The sequence below is a fragment of the Heterodontus francisci genome, chromosome 5 (genome assembly GCF_036365525.1).
Source record: "Heterodontus francisci isolate sHetFra1 chromosome 5, sHetFra1.hap1, whole genome shotgun sequence".
NCBI lineage: Eukaryota > Metazoa > Chordata > Chondrichthyes > Heterodontiformes > Heterodontidae > Heterodontus > Heterodontus francisci.
The window spans coordinates 197,960,880-197,983,982 of NC_090375.1; the positions used below are offsets into that span (position 1 = coordinate 197,960,880).

The window sequence follows — 23,103 nt, forward strand, 5'->3', positions numbered from 1 at the left end:
CTCATACCTGTTGTTCCTTATCCCTGATAGGGCAGAAAGCCTACTACCCATCTCAGTCCTGGGATCCCAGTAATCCGGCATGAGGTAGTTTCTCTTGCTACTGAAAAGGAAAATCTTTGTGTTTTTCCTCTTTATTTTCCACTGCACTACAAAGGATGAAGTAGATGCTTGAAGGGGGAAAGTTGCAGGGCTATGGGAAAACTGACTTACTAGGGAAATTAAGGATAGTATTAGATTAAAAGAGGCTTATAATGCAAAGAATAGTCGTAGGCCTGAAGATTAGGAGTATTCTACAAACCAGCAAAAGGCCACCAAAAAGTTGAAGATAAGGGGGAAAAATAGAATGAGAGTAAACTAGCTAGGAATATAAAAACAGATTGTGTGAGCTTTTACATGTATGTAAAAAGAGTAGCTGAAGTAAATTTTAGTCCCTTAGTGGCAGAGCCAGGAGAAATTATGGGGAATGAGGAAATGACAGAGACATTGAGCAAATTTTCTGTGTCTGTCTTCTCTGTAAAAGACACAAGTTACATAACAGAAAAAGAGGTAACCAAGGGGCTAAAAAGAGCGAAGAACATAAAGGCCGGGATTTTACACCATCCCTGGGAGCAGGCGTAAAATTGGGTGGGATTGTGGGGGCGGGGAGGGGAGGGGGGTTCTGTGCCTGTCGCTTACCTGCCCCGCCAATCGCGGGCTGTGTCCGGGGCCTGGTGCTGGCCCAGCAGTGGCCACCACTCTCGGTGGTGCTGCTGGGACTGAAGAGCTACCAACCCTCTGATTGGCTAACAGCGCTTGGATGCAGGACACCCTGCCTCAAAGGGGCAGAAGCCACAACTGCAGGCAGTTATTGCCTGAGGACTGTGAAATGCAATTGTGGCTTCCAGTGCCGGGGGAGGCAGGCTCACCCCAGGATTTCTAGCAGGTGGGTGGGGCCACTGCCGCTTTGTGAAATCCTGGCCAAGGTAATTAAAATCAGCAGAGAAAAGTTATTGGAGAAACTGAAGGGACTAAAAGCTGACAAATCCCCCAGGACCTGATGGGTTCTCAGAGATAGCTGCAGAGATAGTGGATGCGTTTTTCCCAAATTCCCTGGATTCTAGAATGGTCCCAGCAGATTGGAAGTTAGAAAATGTAATACCACTATTCAAGAAAAAGGGAGAGAGAAAACGGTGCGCTACAGGCCAGTTAGCCTGACATCAGTCGTTAGGAAAATGCTGGAATCTGTTATGAAGGAAGTCTTAACAATACACTTGGAAAATCATATTATGATCAGACTAAGTCAACATGGTTTTGTGACAGGGAAATCGTGTTTGACAAATTTATTAGTTTTTGAGGATGTAACTAACAAGTTAGATAAAGGGAAACCAGTAGATGTAGTATACTCGGATTTCCAAAAGGCAATCAATAAGGTGCCACATCCAAGGTTAATAAGCAAGATAAGGACTCATGGAGTTGGGGGTAATACATTAACATGGATAGAAAATTGGTTAACAGACAGGGAGCAGAGAGTAGGGATGAATAGGGTATTTTCAAGTTGGCAGACTGTGACTAGTAGAGTGCTGCAAGGATCAGTGTGGGTTTCAGCTATTTGCAATCTATATTAATGACTTAGACGAAGAGACCGAGAGCAATGTATCCAAGTTTGTTGACGCTACAAAGCTGGGTGGGAATGTAAGCTGTGAGGAGGCCACAAAGAGATTGCAAAGTAATGCTGACAAGTTAATTGAGTGTGGCAGATGGAGTGCAGTGTGGGAAAGTGTGAGATGTAAGAATAGAAAAACAGAATATTTTTTAAAACAAGTGAAATTTTTAAATGTTAATGCTTAGAGGGACTTGGGTGTACTCGTACAAAGAACACAAAGTTAGCATGCAGGTACAGCAAGCAAATAGAAAGGCAAATGGCATGTTGGCCTTTATTGCAAGGTGGTTGGAGTACAAGGATAAGGTAGATTGCTACAGTTGTAACAGGGCTTTGGTGTGAGACCACACCTGCAGTGCTGTGCGCAGATTTAGTCTCCATATTCAAGGAAGGCTATACTTGCCTTGGAGGCAGTACAGCAAAGTTTCACCTGATTAGTTCCTGGGATGAGAGGGTTGTCCTATGATGAGAGGCTGAGTAAATTGACAATATACTCTGGAGTTTAGAAGAATGAGAAGTGATCTCATTGAAACATACAAGGTTCTAAGGGGGCTTGACAGGGTAGACACTGAGAGGCTATTTCCCCTGACTGGGGAAACTAGAACATAGGGGCAGAGTGTCAGGATAAGGGGCTGATCATTTAGGATCGAGGTAAGAAAAAATTTCTTCACTCAAAGGGTTGCAAATCTTCGGAATCGACTAAACCAGAGGGATCACAGAATCGTTACTGTGCAGAAGGAGGCCATTTGGCCCATCGTGTCCACACCGGCTCTCCGAAACAGCAACTCCCTCAGTTCCATTCCCCTGCCTTCTCCCCATAACCCTGCACATTCTTCCTTTTCCTATAAAAGTTTAATTCCCTTTTGAATGCTTCAATTGAATCTGCCTCCATCACATTCCCAGGAAGCGCATTCCAGACCTTAACCACTCACTGCATGAAAAAGTTTTTCCTCATGTCACTTTTGCTTCTCTTACCAAATACTTTAAATCTGTGCCCTCTCATTCTCGATCCTTTCACGAGTGGGAACAGTTTCTCTCTATCTACTCTGTCCAGACCCCTCATGATTTTGAATATCTCTATCAAATCACCTCTCAGCCTTCTCTTCTCCAAGGAAAACAGTCCTAACTTCTCCAGTCTATCTTCATAACTGAAATTCCTCAACCCTGGAACGATTCTCGTGAATCTTTTCTGTACTCTTCTCCAATGCCCTCACATCTTTCTTAAAGTGCGGCGCCCAGAACTGGATGCAGTACTCCAGCTGAGGCCGAACTAATGTCTTATACAAGTTCAACATAACTTTCTTGCTTTTGTACTCTATGCCCCTATTAATAAAGCCCAGAATACTGTATGCTTTATTAACCACTTTCTCAACCTGTCCTGCTACCTTCAATGACTTATGCACATATAAACCCAGGTCTCTCTGCTTCTGCACCCCCTTAGAATTGTACCTTTTATTCTATATTGTCTCTCCATGTTCTTACTACCAAAATGAATCACTTCACATTTCTCTGCATTGAACCTCATCTGCCAACTGTCTGCCCATTCCACCAACTTGTCTATGTCCTTTTGAAGTTCTACACTGTCCTCCTCACAGTTCACAATGCTTCCAAGTTTCGTATCATCTGCAAACTTTGAAATAGTGCCCTCTACACCAAGGTCTAGGTCATTAATATACATCAGGAAAAGCAAGGGTACCAACACTGATTCCTGGGGAACTCCATTACAAACCTTCCTCCAGCCCGAAAAACTTTTATTAACTACTACCGTTTGTTTCCTGTCACTCAGCCAGTTTCGTATCCATGTTGCTACTGTCCCTTTTATTCCATGAGCTATAAGTTTGCTCACAAGTGTATTGTGTGGCACTGTATCAAATGCCTTTTGAAAGTCCATTTACACCAGATCAACAGCATTGCCCTCATCAACCTTCTCTGTTACCTCCTCAAAAAACTCCAAGTTAGTTAAACTGTTGTGGATGCTCCATCGTTGGATATATGTAAGACTGAGGTAGATAGATTTTTGATCTCTCAGGGAATCAAGGGATATGGGGAGCAGGCGGGAAAGCGGAGTTGAAGTGGAAGATGAGCCATGATAGTATTGTATGGGAGAGCAGGCTCAAGGAGCCGAATGGTCTACTCCTGTTCCTATTTCTTATGTTCTGATGCATCACAATGCAGCTCTGCTTCTAGTATTTGTTTTAGTGTAAAGGGTCTATAGAATCCATTCTGTAGTCAGTGATGAGAGGGCTCGTCTTAGTTTTTGTAACAATAAAATTATTAGATTAAAAATACTTCATGTTTTTAGTTTAATTTAAAAGAAAAGCTTTTAATTAAAATGGACCTCTTAAAATAGATTAATTAATGGAAGAACTGGGATTAGAGGAATTAACTGTTGAAATACAGCTGGTTTCAGACAACAAACATGCAGGTAAAGTAGTTAATGGGGTCGGGATAAACCGTTATCTGAACAAAAGGGAATTGCATTGTTTCTCAGTATGCTGACTTAAATAATTAGCAGCAGTCTCCTGAAGTTGCCAATAATTTTTCAAATCTCCCTTCTGTTTTCTGCATTTAAGAACACATCTGAAAATTCTATAAAAGCAAAATACTGCAGATGCTGGAAACTGAAATAAAAACAGAAAATGCTGGAAATACTTGGCAGGTCAGGCAGCATCTGAGTTAACGATTCAGGTCAATGACCTTTCATCACAAAATTCTACAGCCTGTCATAAGGGATCTGATTCTTATTAAGCCAAACAACAAAAGTTGTATGCTACTTGGGACATTTAATTGTCCCTGGGAGCAAACTTGAAGGGTGTGAAAGTAGCTGTGGGGATTTGCAAGGCTATGGTTTCTGTGGCGTGCTGAGAGTGGGCAGATTTAGGAGAGGATTTGGTGGTGTGGAAAAACAGGCCCCTCTCCAGTGCTCATAAGTCAGGGAGAGTAGAATCTGGGGAATTCATGCTGCATGTTCAGTGTGTAAATTTCTATTGGTTCTCCAGTATTTTACTGCAGTTGATGATTTGTCTTCAGTTTTATTCTCCATTCTTTTCTTCGCTGAGCAGAGATCGTGTTCCCAGACTTTCTGTGGAGTCTGCCAACAAATATCTGAGTGTGATGGATAAACATGTGTTTAAAAGTGTTTTTGGGATTGAGGAACTCTAGTTCTTGGGAGGTTGTGGGGGGGGTGGGGGGAATTATTCTTTTGTCAACCATTTTGTCGCTTACCTTTTTATTTCTTCTCTCCACAGATATCCCTGCTAGTTTGTTTTGTTTTAATGTTTGGAAATGCCATGCTGTTAAGCTCCTATTATGCTTCATCTCTGGCAATTGTTTGGGTAAGTAGATTGTGTGTAATGCAGCTTTAACCTCTGTGCAGCAATCTCGGTCAGTCCCTCGCCTGGTCCGTCTCTCTCTCCCTCCACTCTTCGCCCTCCCCCCCGCACCTGAGTTGCTCCCTCACGCGCGTGTTCTCCCCTCCTATCTCACTCGCATACTCTCTATCTCTTGTCCTGTTTCACTTGCTCTCTGTCTCATCCTGTCTCACTCGCTCTCCTGTCTCTCGTCCTGTCTCGCGCGTGCTCTCTGTCAAGCTGTCTCAAGTACGTTCTCTCGTCTTGTCTCACTTGCTCTCTCTCTTGTTCTGTCTCTCTCTCTCGTCCTGTCTCGCTCTTTCATTCTCCTGTCTCTCATGCTCTCTTTTGTCCTGTCTCTCGCTCTCTCTTGTCATGTCTCTTGCCCAGCCGCTCACATCCGGGCTCGCCCCCCACACCCCATCTCTCCAGCCCCCCACCTCTCTGAACCTCTGTTTACATGGTTTATAATCCTACCCTCTCAGAAATTAAGTGCTATCTAGTATTCAATTAGTAGTAGCCTGTGATTATTTTTATTATTGATTTTTTTTTTTCCCTCACCCAGGTAATGGTCGCTTTGAGATCACGTATTTCAGCATATTGGCCACAGTGTGTCGCTTATTCATGGGTAAGTTGCATTTTTTACAGACACACATGATGTAATATTTTAAACTGTATTAACAGGCAGCAACATAATGTGAAACTCCCTAGGCTCTATCTTCAGAATGTAAAATATGGGCTTGCTTATGGAATCCCCTTCCCCAGAGTTTGAAATGAGCACTATGCCATGAGGCAAACACATATACCAGTGATGGTGGGACCTTGACTGTATTTCCAATCTTGGTGAATGATATTGATATCACTGAAGCAAATGTCAGACAATTACAATAAAACCTGTATAAACGAACAACTATAAAAATCAGACACTTGCGAGTCAGAGTCATTTACAGCACAGAAGGATGCCTTTTGGCCCATTGCGTTCATGCTGGTTCTCCACAGAGCAATCCAGTCACTCCCACTCCCCCGTTCGATCCCGGTAGCCCTGCAAGTTTATTTCCTTTTGATATCATTGTTTTCACTTCCACAACTCTCATGGGCAGTGAGTTCCAGGTCATTACCACTCGTGCAAAAAAGTTCTTCCTCATATTCCCCCTGCCTCTCTAGCGCACAACCTTCAATCTGTGTCCCCTAGTCCTTGTACCATCAGTTAATGGGAACTGTTTTTCTTGTATAACTTTTCTAAGTCTGTCATAATATTGTATGCCTCTATCAAATCTCCCCTCAATCTCCTTTGCTCATGTCCTGGTTAGCTTTTGCCATTGTCTCTTTGTGCCACTCCTTGGGACCCTGCACTGCTCAATGCCAAAAGATATTGCTTTCTCTGACTCACTGTACAGAATATGAACAGTAGAGAATATGGTGCACGCTGTCTTGCTATAATCCTGTGAGCCATTCTGGAATCTGAGTTTCAAAGCCTGTATAGAAATGGGTAATGGTGTTGCCTGGCCCTTTAAGTATGTAGTCGTCCTTTAAATCCCACAGCTGCATCCTATTTCATGTTCCTAAATGGGCGAGCTCCAAACAAGCATTTTTAGTGCACGGATCTCACCCAAAATATCTAATGAGGCTGTCTCTGTAAATTAGGATAGTACTGATGCTTATAAAGTCAAGTAGGCATAAATAGCACTCTGCCCTACTTCACTCAGGCTCCTACCCATTGGGAAATCCAAGCTGCAAAGTGCAAGGCAACGTTTTGTACTATTGACTGGATTGACAGGCCTGCATTTCTTATCTTTTTTTTTGTCCTGTACTTTCTGGGGAAATCAGTAAAGTCAATCTTGGCATGGACACAAACTGGAATTGATTCTGAAATTGCACATCTCCCAATGTTCCTGTGGAAGAGAAACACAATAGGAGTATACTGTTCCTCCCCTCTATCTATTGAAGAAAGTAAATGAGCAGAATAAGATGGGTGGGGGCAGTATTAAATCCCTGATTAAATGGATAAACAATAACTCTAAAAGTCCCTGTTTCTAACAAAGCAAGCCGAGGATGGTCCCTTAGCAAAGAGCTGAGTTTTAAAAAATTCAGTGGCACATTGCTTACCTGAAAGCCATTTGACAGGGTTTTATGACCTAATGGGGGACGTATTGGCCAAAAATTATAATCAGTGGTTAATGGAGGAACATTGAGACAAGGAGCACAATCTCTTGCAAGTAACCAAGCCCAAATTTCAGGTGTCATTTCTTTCATTTATTATAAGAAAGAGATCATTCTCAAGCTTGTGCTACTTTCAGGGATTGAAGATGCAATAGGAAGTAGTGAGTAGGGAGCACAGTGAAAGTTTGTATACCCTAAACAATAAGATTCATGAGATATAGGGTTGCAGATTCAAAGATCTTTAAAGATCAGAGTAAAGTGGAATGGAATTTTGAGTTTATTAATTGAAAAAATTGAAGGAGGTGATGAATTTGTGCAAGACATTAAAGGAGCCACTTCCACATCCTCAATGTCCTGGAGTGTTTCGTAGCAAATAAATTATTTATGAAGTGCTGCCACTGTTGTAATGTAGGGAAATGCAACAGCCAATTTCCACACACCAAAGTCCCACAAACAACAATAATATCAATTAACAGTTGAACTGTTTTAGTGATAATGCTTGAAGAATGAATGTTGGTCTGGACACCAGGACAACTCTGCCAATCTTTCAGTAGTGCCAGGAAATCTTTTACATGCGCTTAAACAAGAGGATGGGGCTTTGGCTTAACATCTCATCTGAAAGACTGCGTAGTACTCCCTCAGAACTGCACAGATGTGCCAGCCTAAATTATTTGTTCATGTCTTTGGAGATGGCCTTCATCCCACAATCCTCTGACATAGATGAGAGTGTTGACACCTTCAACCACAGTTGCAATATTGGGTGCTGTTCTTAGTGCCTCATTATGGGAAGAATATTGGAAATGTGGAAAAAGTGCAGTGGTTTAGTGTAAAGATGGAAAGATGGGTTATAATTATGAAGGAAAGCCTGAAGAATTGGGGTTTTCTTTTCACTTGGCTGTAGGGGATTAACCAGATACCTAATAGGTTTTCAAAATTATGAAAGGTTTTAAGACATGAAAAACTTTCTTACACAGCAAATGGTTAGGACCTGGAATGCACTGCATGAGAGTGTGGTGGAGGCAGGTTCAGTCGTGGCTTTCTAAAGAGAATTGGACATTTATCTGGAGAGAACAAATTGCAGGGCTATGGGGAAAGGGCCGGGGAGTGGATGTAGGTGAGTTGCTCTTGCGCAGAGCTGGCACAGACACGATGGGCTGAATGGCCTCCTTCTCTGCTGTAACCATTCCATGATTCTACAAGAGGGGAAATAGTGAAATATTGTTTGCATTGATGATAAATTGGAAACAGGGTGAGCATAGACTGAAGAGTATCACTGGATAGACAAAGGAGAAATTAGAAAAAACTTTTTCCCACAGGATTATTGGAACATGGGGTCAGTCCTTTTTACAAGTGGCAGGCAGTTATAAGGAAAACACTATACTGCATTTAAAGGAAATGGGATCTGTGTTGAAGCCTCAACTATTCACTGTATTAGTTAATGACTCGGATGAGGGGATAGAGAGACACATATCCAAGTTTGCTGATGCCCCAAAAATAGGTGGCATTGTAAGCAGTGTAGATGGAAGCATAATATTACACAGATATTAATAGATTAAGTGAATGGGCAAAACTGTGGCAAATGGATTTCAAGATAGGCAAGTGGAGGTCATCCATTTTCGATCTACAAAGGATAGAACAAGGTACTTTCTGAATGGTGAAAAGCTAGAAACAGTGGAAGTCCAAAGACACTTTGGAATCTAGGTACATAGATCATTAAAATGTCATGAATAGATACAGAAAATAATCAAAAATGCTAATGGAATGCTGTCCTTTATATCTAGAGGATTAGAGTACAAGGCTAAGTTGTACTGAGCTCAGTTCTGGGCACCACAACTTAGGAAGGATATATTGGCCCTAGAGGGAGTTCAGTGTAAATTTGCCAGAATGTTACCTTAGACTCTAAGGGTTAAATTACAAGGCGAGGTTACACAAACTAAGGTTGTAGTTCCTGGAATTTAGATGATTTGATCAAAGTTTTCAAGAAATTAGAATAGAGTCATATAGTCATTTACAGCACAAAACAAGGCCATTCGACCCATCGAATCCATTAAGGGGAACTGCCAGTGTTGTTGCAGAGAAACTATTTCTGCTGGCTGGGGAATTCAGGACTAGGGGACATTGCCTAAAAGTTAGAGCCAAGCTTTTCAGGACTGAGGTCGGGAAACATTTTGACACACAAAGGGTGGTAGAAGTTTGGAGCTAGGTCAGTTAATTTTAAATCTGAGATTGATAGCTTTCTGTTAATCAAAGATATTGAGAGAAATGGGCAAAGGCAGGTATGTGGAGTTAGATCGCAGATCAGCCATGATCTCATGGCCGCCTCTTGTTCCTATGTTCCGACGGCACACAGATCTTGATAAATTTGTTTTCAATGGGAAACACTTTGAATTTTTGATGACAGGTTCGCCGATGTAAGCAGAATTAACAATTGTGTTATATCTCTGTTTTTGTTTCAGATTAATTTTGGATCTTGAAAACCCATAATAACATTATACTACTGAATAATGTTATTTATGAAGATGCTGCTAGTTTGTTTCCATTTATTCTTTGACTCTTTGTTCTGAGATTGTAATGCCTGTCTATTAGAATCAGACCAGTCCTGATTCTCTAACTGAAATTTGCAAAGTGTATCAGTTTATGTTTGTTGTGAAAATGGAATGCAATTGTATAAATATAACCTGTCCAATATTTGTAAAATTTTTCAGGTGGCTAAAGGAACTGTCTGGCTCATTGGAACTGTTGTCCTCAAATTTGTGGCTTCTAAATTATTAGGAGTTGCCGATGATGTAAGTATTTTATGAAAGAAATATACAAAAATTGCACAGAGAAGGTTCTGATTTACAATACTGATTAGTCGACAGTATATGGGGATGAATTTGTGGAACAGGTTGAGGGTCATCGCAATTAGAACTGCTATTTGCTTTGGAAGTGGTTTGTGTCTTGTGTGATGGGCTTCAATCTCAGTTGTGCTGTTTACTGGGAGACTCCATGCCATTCCCAACAAAGAGCTAAAATCAGAAATGTAGTCATTCTAGACTGTTACACACTTCCTAGTGATCAGTTATCCAGAGATGGAAGTAGATCCTTGGCTAGCAAAGGTGCAGAAACTACAAAATTGTGTTTTTAATTCTTCATTCATCCATCCTTCCCACTCAAATGAATAATCCATTATTCAAGTGTGGAAAAGAATACATTGGACACCTTATTGGAACAGTTTGATAACCTAGAAGAGCAATATTGTCATGTAATCTTCCCAAAAGTCTACTGTACACAAAGCCTTGATCTGGGATAATAAAACCAAAATACTGCAGATGCTGGAAATCTGAAATAAAAACAAGAAATGCTGGAAATACTCAGCAGGTCTGGCAGCATCTGTGGAGCCAGAAGCAGAGTTAACGTTTCAGGTCATTGACCTGAAATGTTAACTCTGCTTCTGTCTCCACAGGTGCTGCCAGACCTGCTGAGTATTTCCAGCAGTACTTGCCTTGATCTGGGAGCTGTGAGGGGTTAGTTCACCAATCTTATGCTGGCAGTATAGGGATAGAACTCAAAGGGACTGCAGGTCTGTGAGCTGAAGAAAGCAGTGTGTCATACACACCGGAACTGCAATGATACAAAGAGTTCTGAAAAACTGACTATCTTTTTTTTTTTAAATTAACCTTTATTTTTAAAAATAAACAATGGTCCTAAATGGCCGCCGAAGAAAAAGCACCTTTTGTGTATTCAAAACTGTCTGACAAAGGCAAAGGACAAATATTCAAAGCTAAGAGGTGTCAATTGCACCCCATCCTAAAAACATTCCCGAATTGGATGTCTTCTTCTGAAACAAAGAAGTTGTGAAGTAGTTCGTCCTGAGCCATTGTGCGATCACCATGGGGAGGGGATGAGAATGTCTCCTACTGGGAGGTGGGAAGTAACACAGTTTTACCTTAAGGAAAAGACAGCCAGAGAGAAAGAGAAGCAACATTGAACAGCTTGTGTTCCAGCCAAGCTAGAAAGCACGTGTCCTGCTGCAGAATCCTAAATCTACATTATACAGTTTTGAGAACTAAAAGTGACCCACCGTCTTCAACTGAACCTTCAATCAAGAGAGAATTCTTCGATCATCTCAGGCCTGCATTCACCAAGGGCTTGATTTCTAAGAGAATCCAACAGGTTTACTGTGACCCTCTTCCCCCCGCACCCCCACCCACTAAAAGTCCCTTTTTCCCTTCTCTGTGCGTGTGCATCTGTGCGCAAGAGTGAATGCATGAGTGGATGCGGTTATGCCAATTTTGGGATAAGGGGTATTGATCAATAAACAATTGGTTTTCTGTTTAAAACCTACAAGAAAAACTGTCGCTGTCCATTTATTTGAAAAATAAAACACCAAGGAGCTAAACTCTAGTACAAATACAATTGGTGTGGTCAGGTGGGGAGTTGAATAGTGGGAACCACCCACGTCGCACCATGTGGCCGTAACAAATTGGGGCTCGAAGCCAGGATATGAACCACCAGACAAACAAGAGATTTGGAAAACCGGAGGAAAATTGACCTTTAAAATTGTGGAAAAGTAAATATACATGTTTTCTTATATTTTTTTCCTCTATGGTACCAGGATCAAAGAGATGGCCACATTGATATCCCATGATAAGATAAACAAATTAAGCGTTGAGCTTAAAAGTTTAGCTACAGAGGTGGCAATCACTTTCAGACAAAGAGCAAAGAAACCTGAACTGGTGAAAAGTCTAAGTAACCATTTTAAACTTTGGAGTGTTTCCTGACAACGCAGAGTATGTGCAGAGTGGTCACAGACGTCATCACTGCGTCCGAACGTTTGCCTGCTTGCCAGTATGAGCTTTTGCATGCACGCATCAACAGTGACAGACGTAATGACATCTGAGTGTCGCTTCACGCCTTAATGGCCACGATTGTTTCCTCCATCCCCTCCTGCAGTACCTCATTCCCACCTGCAATCGGCACCTCAATTGCCCCTTCTCTTTCTCACTCCCTCCCGCCATTCTCTCCTGCGCCTACCTGCTTGAGACTGCTCTTGCCTGTTAGCTGCTCCCAACTCATCGTCGTTGCAACCCACCACCCACTTCCCGCCTCGCCACTAACACCCTGCTTGCTTCCCCTCCACCGCTTCTCTGGGGGTGGGGTGAGGAGGGGTCGGAGAGCCAGGGAGTGAATGGCAGGAGGGAATGGCAAGCTGGTGGGCATGAAAGGGATTGGGGAAGAGAAGTGATCGTGGGAGGGAGCAGGAAACTGAATTTAGCGATTGAGGTGGTGATCGCAGGAGGGAGCAGGGAACAGAAGCGACGATCACGAGTGGGCACGGGTTACTGTTGGGGGCGGGGTGTGGGGAGGCAGCGATCGTGGCCTCTGAAGGGTGAGGGGGGGTTAGGTTCAATTCGTTTTTTGTGTAAAATTGAGCAGCGCCATTTTTATTATTGGTAGCTGCCTGAGATGTCTCAGACAGTGACGTATCTGTCAATGAGGCTGCATTCGTGACTCCTCAGATGCTGAAGCAGTCTGTGTAGAAATGCAGCAAGACTTGGACAATATCCAGGTTTGGGCTGATAAGTGGCAAGTAACATTCGTGCCAGGCAATGACCATCTCCAACAAGAGAGAATCTAACCATCTCCCCATGACATTCAATGGCATTACCATCACTGAATCCGCCACTATCAACATCCTAGGGGCTACCATTGACCAGAAGCTGAACTGGAGTAGCCATATAAATACTATGGCTACAAGAGCAGGTCAGAGGCTAGGAATCCTGCAGCAAGTAACTCACCTCCTGACTCCCCAAAGCCTGTCCACCATCTACAAGGCACAAGTCAGGAGTGTACTTGCCTGGATGGGTGCAGCTCCAACAACACTCAAGAAGCTCGACAACATTCAGGACAAAGCAGCCCGCTTGATTGGCACCCCATCTGCAAACATTCACTCCCTCCAACACCGACGCACAGTGGCAGCAGTGTGTACCATCTACAAGATGCACTGCAGCAGCACACCAAGGCTCCTTAGACAGCACCTTCCAAACCCACGACTTCTACTAACTAGAAGGACAAGGGAAGCAAATGCATGGGAACAGCGCCACCTGCAAGTTCCCCTCCAAGTCTCACACCATCCTGACTTGGAACTATATCACCATTCCTTCACCTTCGCTGGGTCAAAATCCTGGAACTCCCTTCTTAACAGCACTGTGGGTGTACCTACCCCACTAAGACTGCAGCAGTTCAAGAAGGCAGCTCACCACCACCTTCTCAAGGACAATTAGGGATGGGCAATAAATGCTGACCTGGCCAGCGACACCCACATCCCATATATGAATTTTTAAAAATTTGCGCATGTCCCAGTATTGCAACCCCTGAACTGGAGTCTGAAAAAATAATTCTAGCTAGAATCCAGATACAGATGAAAAAGGAAGAAAAAGTTTCAGCTTCAAAAAGAAAAAGAGGAAAGAGAAATGCTTTTGAAAAGGGAAAAGATGCAGTTTCAGAAAGAAAAAGAGGAAAAGGAGATGCAAAGAGAGGAAGCAGCAAGGAGGTTTGAGTTACAGAGACTGCAAACCCAAAATGAAAATGCTACTAGTCACTCAAACTTTATCCCCAATTCAGAGAAAAACGTTGAAGTGCTGAGACACTCAAAGACTGGTGTCAAAATTTGAGTCATATTGTATCTCATTTGAGAAAATAGCTACCGGGCTAAAATGGCCAAAAGAATTTTAGATTCTCTTATAAAGTGAGTTCGTGGGTAGGGTTCATGAGGTTTTTCCCCTGTTTTCAGAAGAAAGTTCCTCTGATTATGAGTAAACTAAAACTGCAATTCTTTATGCGTATGAATTGGTCCCAGAAGCATATAGGCAGAAATTCTGACACACCCAGAAAAGATCCACACAGACTTGTATTGAATTTAAAAGAATTAAACATGGCTTTTGATTGCTGGATGCGATCTCTCAAACTAGAACCCTCATATGAAAATTTGAGAGAAGTAATGTTGCTGGAAGAATTTAAAAATAGCCTCCCAAGTAGTATAAGAATCCACATCGAAGAACAAAGAGTCACAAGAATAAGGGAAGCAGGTAAAATGGCCGACAATTCTAAATTAATACATAAATCCCTAACTCAGAATAAATTTGGGTCTAGTAACTCTTACAAGCTAGATAGAGATAGCAGGGATGCAGAGGAAGCAGAAATGGGCTCGAGTAAAGGAAAGTAGGGAAGGAAAACCTGGGTTTGCAGTCTCTCTAAGGAAAGTGTAAGCCTGTGTTCTAATATCAATCAAGAGCACAGCACATATCAGAACTTTTTGCACAAAGGAAAAATTACTCTTTTGTGTCCCAGACAAGGAGATAACCATCCTCAGGGATACTGGTTGTTTTCAAATCTTACTGGCGGTCAAGCTGATAAAAATGCCACCAGAAAGCAGAACAAAGACCACTATTAATAAAAGAGCTTTCAGGCAAATGCTTTAAGGTTCCCTTAGTTAAAATTTACCTACAGAGTAAGAGATAGTTACAGTTGGAATCATTCCGAGCTTACCTGTGCAGGGAATAGACCTATTGCTGGGCAGTGACTTGACAGAAAGCTCAGTATTGTACCCAGAGGGTCCAGAACAGTTCATGGAGACTGGAGAAACTGAGGGGAGCAAATAAAACGCTGTACAGCTGAAGAGGGCTAGGGAACCCAAAAATCCCACAGGGGGCTGGCACGGCACACACGACGGGCTGAATGGCCTCCTTCTGTGCCATAATTTTTCTATGGTTCTATGAATTTAAAAGAGTCCTGATAGAAGCAAAAAGATTTAAAGAGGCTAAGAGTAAAGCCTCAAAAGTTGAAGGAAAAGGAACTGAGATATGGTTAGCTGAAACCTTTTTTAAATAGGGATGAGGATAGTTGCCAAACACGAAAGCCAAGCATGAGGTAGATGCCTCACCTAGTTGAAGTGCCACAGTGGAGTGCAATAGAAGCTGGGCAATCACCTGCGAGCAGTAGTGTCTCTGAGGACATGGGGCAGATAAGGGAAACACCTATCTCTGAAGGAAAAGGGAAGGTAACATATTCTAGAATGAACCACACTTGTGAAAATCACAAAACTAAAAGTGAGGTCAGTGTCTATCTACCCACTGAAGAATCAAATGATCAGGTTCCAAATCCAAAACTAATCAAACCCAACAATTTTGAGTCAAACTCAGCAAGAACAAGGGGCAGGAAGAAATCCCAGACGCCTCACAGGGGCTAAAAAATATGCATCACCCACTATCGCCCTAGAAATAAGAACTGTCAATGTGCCAGAACCCGAATGGTTAATGCCATGTATTGTGGAAGCAGTAGTTAAGGGGTTCAATCTTGTACAAACACGGAACCTTGCCATAAGCAGTAACAGAATTTTGCATGCTACAAGCTTCACCAACAATCACATGGTCCTGGAGATTAATGTTCCTAAAGTAGTACAAACTGGGGTGAGAGAAACTACAACCCTATTTTACAACACGTAACCAAAAAAAAGTGGTACCCCATCCAAAGGAAGGACGATGAACAAACTTAAACTTGAACCTCAAATGGCTGTTCCAAACAATGTCAACTGCAGCAGTTGTAAGATGGAAGAGTGAATGAAATGAATATGTACAGTGGTGTGACCCTAAACTATCTTGCTGTTTATTTTTTCCATCTTTCTAAATGCAAAAAACAAAAAAAAATCCAAGGAATTTCATTTTTTCCCTTTTGGTGGAGGTGTCACGCACCCTGGAAATGCAATGATACAAAATATAGACTAACTCTGAATAGTTATGAAAAACTGACTAAAAAATGAATCTTTATTTTAAAAAGTGAACAATGGTCCAAAATAGCCACTGAAGAAAAAGGGATTGGTCTTTTGTGTATTCAAAATTGTCTGATAAAGACAAGCCTTCAAAGCTTAAGAGGTGTGAAGTAGCCACGTCCTGGGCCATTGTGCGATCACCATGGGAAAGAGATGAGAACGCCTCCTACCAGGTGGTAGGAGGTAACGCAGTTTTATCTTAAAAAGAGCAGGCAGAGAGATGGGCAGAAGCAACATCCTAAGAGCTTGTGTTCCAGCCAAGCCAGAAAGCACGTGCCCTGCTGCAGAATCCTACATCTACATCATACAGCAGTGAGAACCAGAAGTGACCCACTCCACTGAACCTTCAATCAAGAGAGAAATGTACAATCATCTCCGGCTGCACCCATCGAGTACTTGGATTTTCAAGAGAATTCAACAGGTTTATCGTGACCTCCCCGCCCCAACTAAAAGTCACCTTCCTTTTTCGCTTCTCTATCTGCCTTGTGTGTGTTCGCACATGCGTGTGAATGCGTGAGTGGATGCAGTTGTGACAATTTCAGTATAACGTGTATTGATCAATAAACAATTGATTTTCTGTTTTTGAAAACCTACAAGAAAACCTGTCGCTGTCTGTTTATTTAAAAAGCGAAACACCAAGGGGTTAAACCCTAATAAAAATACACTTGCTGCAGTCAGGTGGGGAGTTGAACACCCATGTCGCACCACATGGCTGTAACAAGTGTTGTAATTCTGCCACCAACCTGTTCTCTCTTCCTCACTGGGAGTGAAGAATTGGTGAATTTACCCAAGACTCCTGTAGCAATTCTTTGTTATTGAGTCCACCTGGACCATAAGCAATCACGCATTCATTGCCTTTTGGCAATTTTTCTTGTCAAATCTTTTATTATTTGCAAGTTAGTTTAGATTAACATAACTGAAGTTTTATTGTTACAAAGAAGACCTTGCATAATCACTAACATTGGCTTTTGATCTCTAAGTGCACTTTATTCCAGGTCAATTGATGTCTGTATTGTTCTCGTCTATTTGTTTCTCACATCAGTTCATTCTGAGCTTTGATTCCATGTTGGTGCTCAGTTTCAAGATTGATGCATTGTTGCCACGGGTCATTCCCAGTGAGCAAAATGCGTGACAATGAAATATTCTAGCAATGTGTGACCGTTTTTCCTCTTTGCCTCTAGGCGCACATAAGTAATCTACTGAAATCCAAGTTCACCAACTACAAGGATTTTGACACCCTGATGTACACATGTGCTGTGGAGTTTGATTTCATGGAGATTGAGGTGATCTTTTAAGAATGTAAAATGCATTTATGTGAACATTGAGATACTAATGCTCAGTGAACAGAATGGAGGGATGCAGGTCAGATTCCTGATCTGTTTATATCCTGGCTGAGTTGTCTTAAGTGTGGGAATGCCAACTAGAAGTGTGCAAGGGCGAGGGGTACTGGTCTGTGTAACAAAGCATCCCGAAGAATCTGGTGAAAGTATGGGTATTTATAGAGTCCTGTGAGCAGCCCCTTGCACCCACACTCTTGGCAGCAGTGCTGTTAGGCTAGGAGTCCTGTGTACCCACTCTGTCGGCAGCAGTGCTGTCAGGCTAGGAGTCCTGTGTACCCACTCTGTCGGCAGCAGTGCAGTTAGGCTTGGAGTCCTGTGCACCCACTCTGTCGGCAGCAGTGCAGTCAGGCTAGGAGTCCTGTGTACCCAATGTCCCGGCAGCAGTGCTGTCAGGCTAGGAGTCCTGTGTACCCACTCTGTCGGCAGCAGTGCTGTCAGGCTAGGAGTCCTGTGTACCCACTCTGTCGGCAGCAGTGCTGTCAGGCTCAGAGTCCTGTGTACCCAATGTCCCGGCAGCAGTGCTGTCAGGCTAGGAGTCCAGTGTACCCACTCTGTCGGCAGCAGTGCAGTCAGGCTAGGAGTCCTGTGTACCCACTCTGTCGGCAGCAGTGCAGTCAGGCTAGGAGTCCTGTGTACCCACTCTGTCGGCAGCAGTGCAGTCAGGTTAGGAGTCCTGTGTAACCACTCTGTCGGCAGCAGTGCTGTCAGGCCAGAAGTCCTGTGTACCCACTCTCTTGGCAGCAGTGCTTTCAGGCCAGAACATAAGAAAAGAACATAAGAAATAGGGGCAGGAGTAGGCCATTCGGCCCCTCAAGCCTGCCCTGCCATTCAATAAGATCATGGCTGATCTGCCCCAGACCTTAACTCCTAGGAGGCTAGGAGTCCTGTGCATCCACTCTCTTGGCAGCCGTGCCGTCCGGCTAGGAGTTCTGCGCACCCAGTCTCCCAGCAGCGGTGCTGTCAGGCTAGGAGTCCTGTGTACCCACTCTGTCGGCAGCGGTGCTGTCGGGCTAGGAGTCCTGTGTACCCACGTTCTCCGCAGCAGTGCCGTCAGACTAGGGGTCTTGTGCACCCACTCTCTCAGCAGTAGTGCCGTCAGGCTAGATAGATTAAACACAGGGGCAGCTTATTGGCCTAAGGAAAAATATCAACAAGAAAGGATATTAAAATTAAATCTGTGCCTTTTGTGAACACATATCTTGAAGACTACTATAAAAAATGTTTCTGTACAAGTGTTTAATGCATTGGTAGCAGATTTCTCTATCTACAAGGGGTTAACCCATTTAGAGTACAGGAAGGTTAGTTTATACCAGAGTGTCATTCAGTCCCCACTCTTTATAGCTGCAACCACCATGCAGCCTTTAATATCTATGGTGCTGATCTGTTGAACATGCTCTGCTTCAGCCATTGTGCTCAGATGTATTGAGATTTTCGATAACCCCTTCTGAATTAAAATGGAGAAGTGGAGGATGAGGAGATAATGTCATTTGGGAGCCTGTACCTTGACACTTCGTCAGCATATCTCTTGTTTAGTTAAGTGTCCAAGTAGCCTTCCCTTTGGATATGTCCTTATTATCTATCCTGAAGTTGCATCCTTAACTCTGTGTTCAACCTTTTGTAGCCTCTTCTGTTGACTGAATTTTGTGATTTTTTTACGTACCCACCTTTGTGATTTGCTGCAAGGTTAAATTTTGAAAAGCCAAGCCATGTTTCCTCCCGCTCTGCCGTGTTTCACCAATGAGGAAGCTCTCTTTATTTATCTTTTTCAAAATTCAGTGTAAGTATAGAAAAATTCCTCTAAGAGTACTGCTTAAAAAGTAATCTGGCATTGATGAGACAGAGTGCACGCTACTTGGGAATTACTGTGCATTAAGTGGGCTGAATGAGGTTCATCCACCAACAAGTAATGGAGATTCAATATGATGTCAGGACAAGTGGAGCCTATAAGGACAGCACTTCCACTGTTGTGTAATGTGCAGCTTGTCATGGCTGTTTTTGATGCTCTTGAGGAAGAAGTGTGCTCTCTTGCACAGGCTCGCCTGACTTTGTATTTAAGGATTTCCTCAGGACCACCCAGGGGAACTGTTATGTTATAGAAAAGCAGAATTCTCATGGGCTTCGAAAAAAAAAAAGGAGGAAAGTCAGCTTGTTGAAAGAATTTAAGCTGCTGAAAGTCTTGAGATGTCAACAAAACCTAAACATTGATCCCAGGGCAAGGGGCCAAGGGATCCTGAAGCATTTAGCCACCACATCTGAACGAAACTAGATATCTTCCAGAGGGAAAAATTGTGCTATATGTCTCCATTTGAAACATCTTGGGTGGGGGATGTACTTGCCTTAGAGAGGGCACAAAAAAGGTGCAAATAGATTGATTCCTGGCGTGCGAGAGCTGTCCCATGATGAGAGATGGAGTAGAATGGGCCCATATTCTCTGGAGTTTAAAAGAATGAGAGGTGATCTCATTGGAATGTATAAAATTCTTAAGGGGCTTGACAGAGTAGATGCTGGGAGGCTGTTTCCCCTGGTTGGAGAGTCTAGAACTAGAGGTCATAGTTTCAGGATAAGGGGGTTGACCATTTGGCACTGAGATGAGAGGAAATGTCTTCACTCAAAGGGTTGTAATTCTTCAAAGTTCTCTACTCCAGAGGGCTGTGCATGTGCAGTCAATGAGTATATTCAAGATTGAGATCAATATATATTTGGTCACTAAGGGAATCAAGGGATATGGGGACAGGGTGGCAAGGTGGAATTGATGTACAAGTTCAGCCATAATCTTACTGAATGACAGAGAAGGCTCAAGGGGCTGTATGGCCTACTCCTGATCCTATTTCTTATTTTATGAAACCAGCAAGGCAGTCCAGGGAGGGAACGTTTAACCCAGATATGCTCCTCTTTCATTTTCTTCTGTGTTTATGACCTGTCTACGAGCAAGAAGAATAATCCAAAGATTTTGAATATATGTCCAATCGACTTGTGGGTGAGGAGCAATAATTGGGAAGATTAGACAGCCCAAAGTTCCAATCAGGTGCCAGGGCACAAGCTGAACAAATATTCCAACAAGGGCTTTTGGTGGTCAGGTTTCTACCTGAGTAAATTGGGCATCTGCTCTCTGGAGTTTAGAAGTATGAGAGGTGAAACATACAAGATTCTGAAGGGGCTTGACAGGGTAAACGCTGAGAGGTTGTTTCCCCTGGCTGGGGAGTCTAGAACACGGGGCACAGTCTCAGGGTAAAGGAGTCGATCAGTTAGGACAGAGGAAGAGAAATTTCTTCACTCAAAGGATTGTAAATCTTTGGAATTCTCTATCCTAGCGGGTTGTGGATATGCCATTGTTGAATATATTTAAAACTGAAATCGATAGATTTTTCTCTCAGGAAACCAAGAGAAATGGGGACCAGACAAAAAAGTGGAGTTGAGGAAGATCACCATGACCATTTTGAATGGTGGAGCATGCTCAAGGGGCTGATCCTGCCCCTGTCTGTTATATTCTTACAGTCCAACTGTCTGTAAATTCCAGTTAGAGGGAAACCAGTGATTCCTTTGTTTATGTTCCCATGTCTAGGGGGCTTGTTTGGGCAAGTTCCTGAGAATACAGCCCATTATGCTCTTGTAATGCCTCAACAGAGTTGTTGCTAGCAAAGCTGACGTGAGTTCCATTGAGGCCCTTGGAAATGCTTCTGAACTTGCCAGGACGAGGCTCATTGACCCCAGAGGGGATCGATTGGGAAAGGCAGGAGTGACACCAAATGAAGGAAGTGACTCTGAGATAGAATACCAAGTAGAGATAAAGAAGGGACTGATCCACATGCATTTCCTTGATTCTGATAGTTCTTCGGGCATGTGACATGTTCATGGTATGAAGACAAGTCAGTCATCTTACAACTGTGGATTGAGGATCTTACAGTATTGCTCTATTTGCAATCTTTGCTTTATTGAAGTCTTAAGCCAAACTCCTCTAAGAATTTGCTTGACATTCAGTTTATTCTTACATCCCGTTGTGGATGGAAATCTGTAGGGTGCATTCCCTGATGCCAAGGGTAACGAAAGGGAAATTGAAAATTGGGGCCCTCTTCTGACATTAAGAAGCAAGCTTAACGTAAAATGTTAACTGTTTTGATGAATAGTTTGAACTGCTCCTTTTTGCCAACATCACAATGTTTTCTGTAAAATTATGTTCCTTTCAATTCATTTCACCTTGCAACCTTAAGTTTGCTAAACTTGGAAATGTGTACCAAGCAAAGTGCTTACCTGCTGGGTATTGTGCACTGGGAATGGGCAAATGTTAAATACTGATTCCTCAATTCACTCACTTTTTACCCATTCTGTTCTGCACTCTTCATTTCTTGTTCAATGCATGAACAGCTTTTTTGAGGTTCGTTGTCATCTACATTTGGAGTCGAGTCTTCTGGGTGTTGATGACATCATTCATCCTCTGAGCTATCTGCTGCCAGACTCGCTGCAGTGGTCATTTCTGTGGCTGGTACTTTCATTTCCAAAGCCATAGTTCTCTCTGTCCTCAGATAGTTCCAATGTCGCATCTGTGAATCTGATATTGAGAGAGTGAAAAGGCTGAAACCCCTTCCGTTGTGTTGCCAACAAGAATGCAACTGCTTGAATGATGTTGGAGCCCTTAAAATTACTGTCTAACATGAGCCTGACATGAAGGTGCTCTCAGGAGTTCGCACAGGTAATATATACAAATGCAGAATATCAGCAGTAAACAGCTATGTGAATGCAGTGTTAGAACCTCAGTTTAGTTTAGTGATACAGCACTGAAACAGGCCCTTCGGCCCACCGAGTCTGTGCCGACCATCAACCACCCATCTATACTAATCCTACACTAATCCCATATTCCTACCACATCCCCACCTGTCCCTATATTTTCCCTACCACCTACCTATACTAGTGACAATTTATAATGGCCAATTTACCTATCAACCTGCAAGTCTTTGGCATGTGGGAGGAAACCGGAGCACCCGCAGGAAACCCACGCAGACACAGGGAGAACTTGCAAACTCCACACAGGCAGTACCCGGAATTGAACCCGGGTCGCTGGAGCTGTGAGGCTGCGGTGCTAACCACTGCGCCACTGTGCCGCCCTAGTCAGTGAGATCATTAATGTTAAAAATATGAGATATGAACCCCCAGACCAATTTAAAGAATTACACAAGATTTCCCATTTTAAGACTTTTATTATAACTAAACTAAAAGAAATTCCCAATAACTAAATAATATTTGTAAGTAGCTGATACCCCAGATTGCAAAGAAAGGTATTTACTTACTAAAACACTGGAAAACCTCACATCACACTTTACAATGCACAGTCCTTTTTGATGGCGAAATCTTTCAGTTGCAATGGGTTGGATCCCCCAGACCTGTTCAAAAGTCAATGCTCACTTCTCCGAGCACCTCCGACCTGGTTGTCTGTGAATAAGGTGATTCCTGGTGATTCTGCTGGTCTTCTATTTCTCCGCAAGCTTCAACTTCCAAAACAGGTTTAAGTATTCACAGCCTTTTGCTGTATCAGGCTTCCGAGAGCAGGTGTCCCCTCTCTTTCTCTTGGTGGCAGCTGCTGGTTGTCCTCCTTGGAGCCTGCCTTGAGGTCACAACTGCTGGTTTCCTCTCTTATAGCCTGTCTGCCTTCAGAAAATCTGTTAAATTTATCTGAACTCAAAAGTCAACAGCTTATTGGCCTATTTCAATATGCAAAGTTTAGAAGTCTGGTTTCACAGAGCAACCTGGGCCTTCCATTGTTTCCAGATGTTAAAAGCTGCTTGGTAAATCTGCATCTTCAGAATCACTGAC

The 23,103-nt window shown here is 42.9% G+C and overlaps 1 protein-coding gene across 3 annotated transcripts in view; it reads left to right on the forward strand.

The window, feature by feature from the left end:
- The window catches only part of dpy19l1l (dpy-19-like 1, like (H. sapiens)), a 106,429-nt gene that overhangs the window by 38,866 nt on the left and 44,460 nt on the right, over positions 1 to 23,103 (forward strand). For all 3 annotated transcript variants that reach the window (XM_068032594.1, XM_068032596.1, XM_068032597.1), the window contains 4 exons: positions 4,888 to 4,974; positions 5,555 to 5,617; positions 9,855 to 9,935; positions 17,140 to 17,241. In XM_068032594.1, the coding sequence (XP_067888695.1) occupies positions 4,888 to 4,974; positions 5,555 to 5,617; positions 9,855 to 9,935; positions 17,140 to 17,241 (333 nt within the window). The remainder of the gene's footprint in view (positions 1 to 4,887; positions 4,975 to 5,554; positions 5,618 to 9,854; positions 9,936 to 17,139; positions 17,242 to 23,103) is intronic.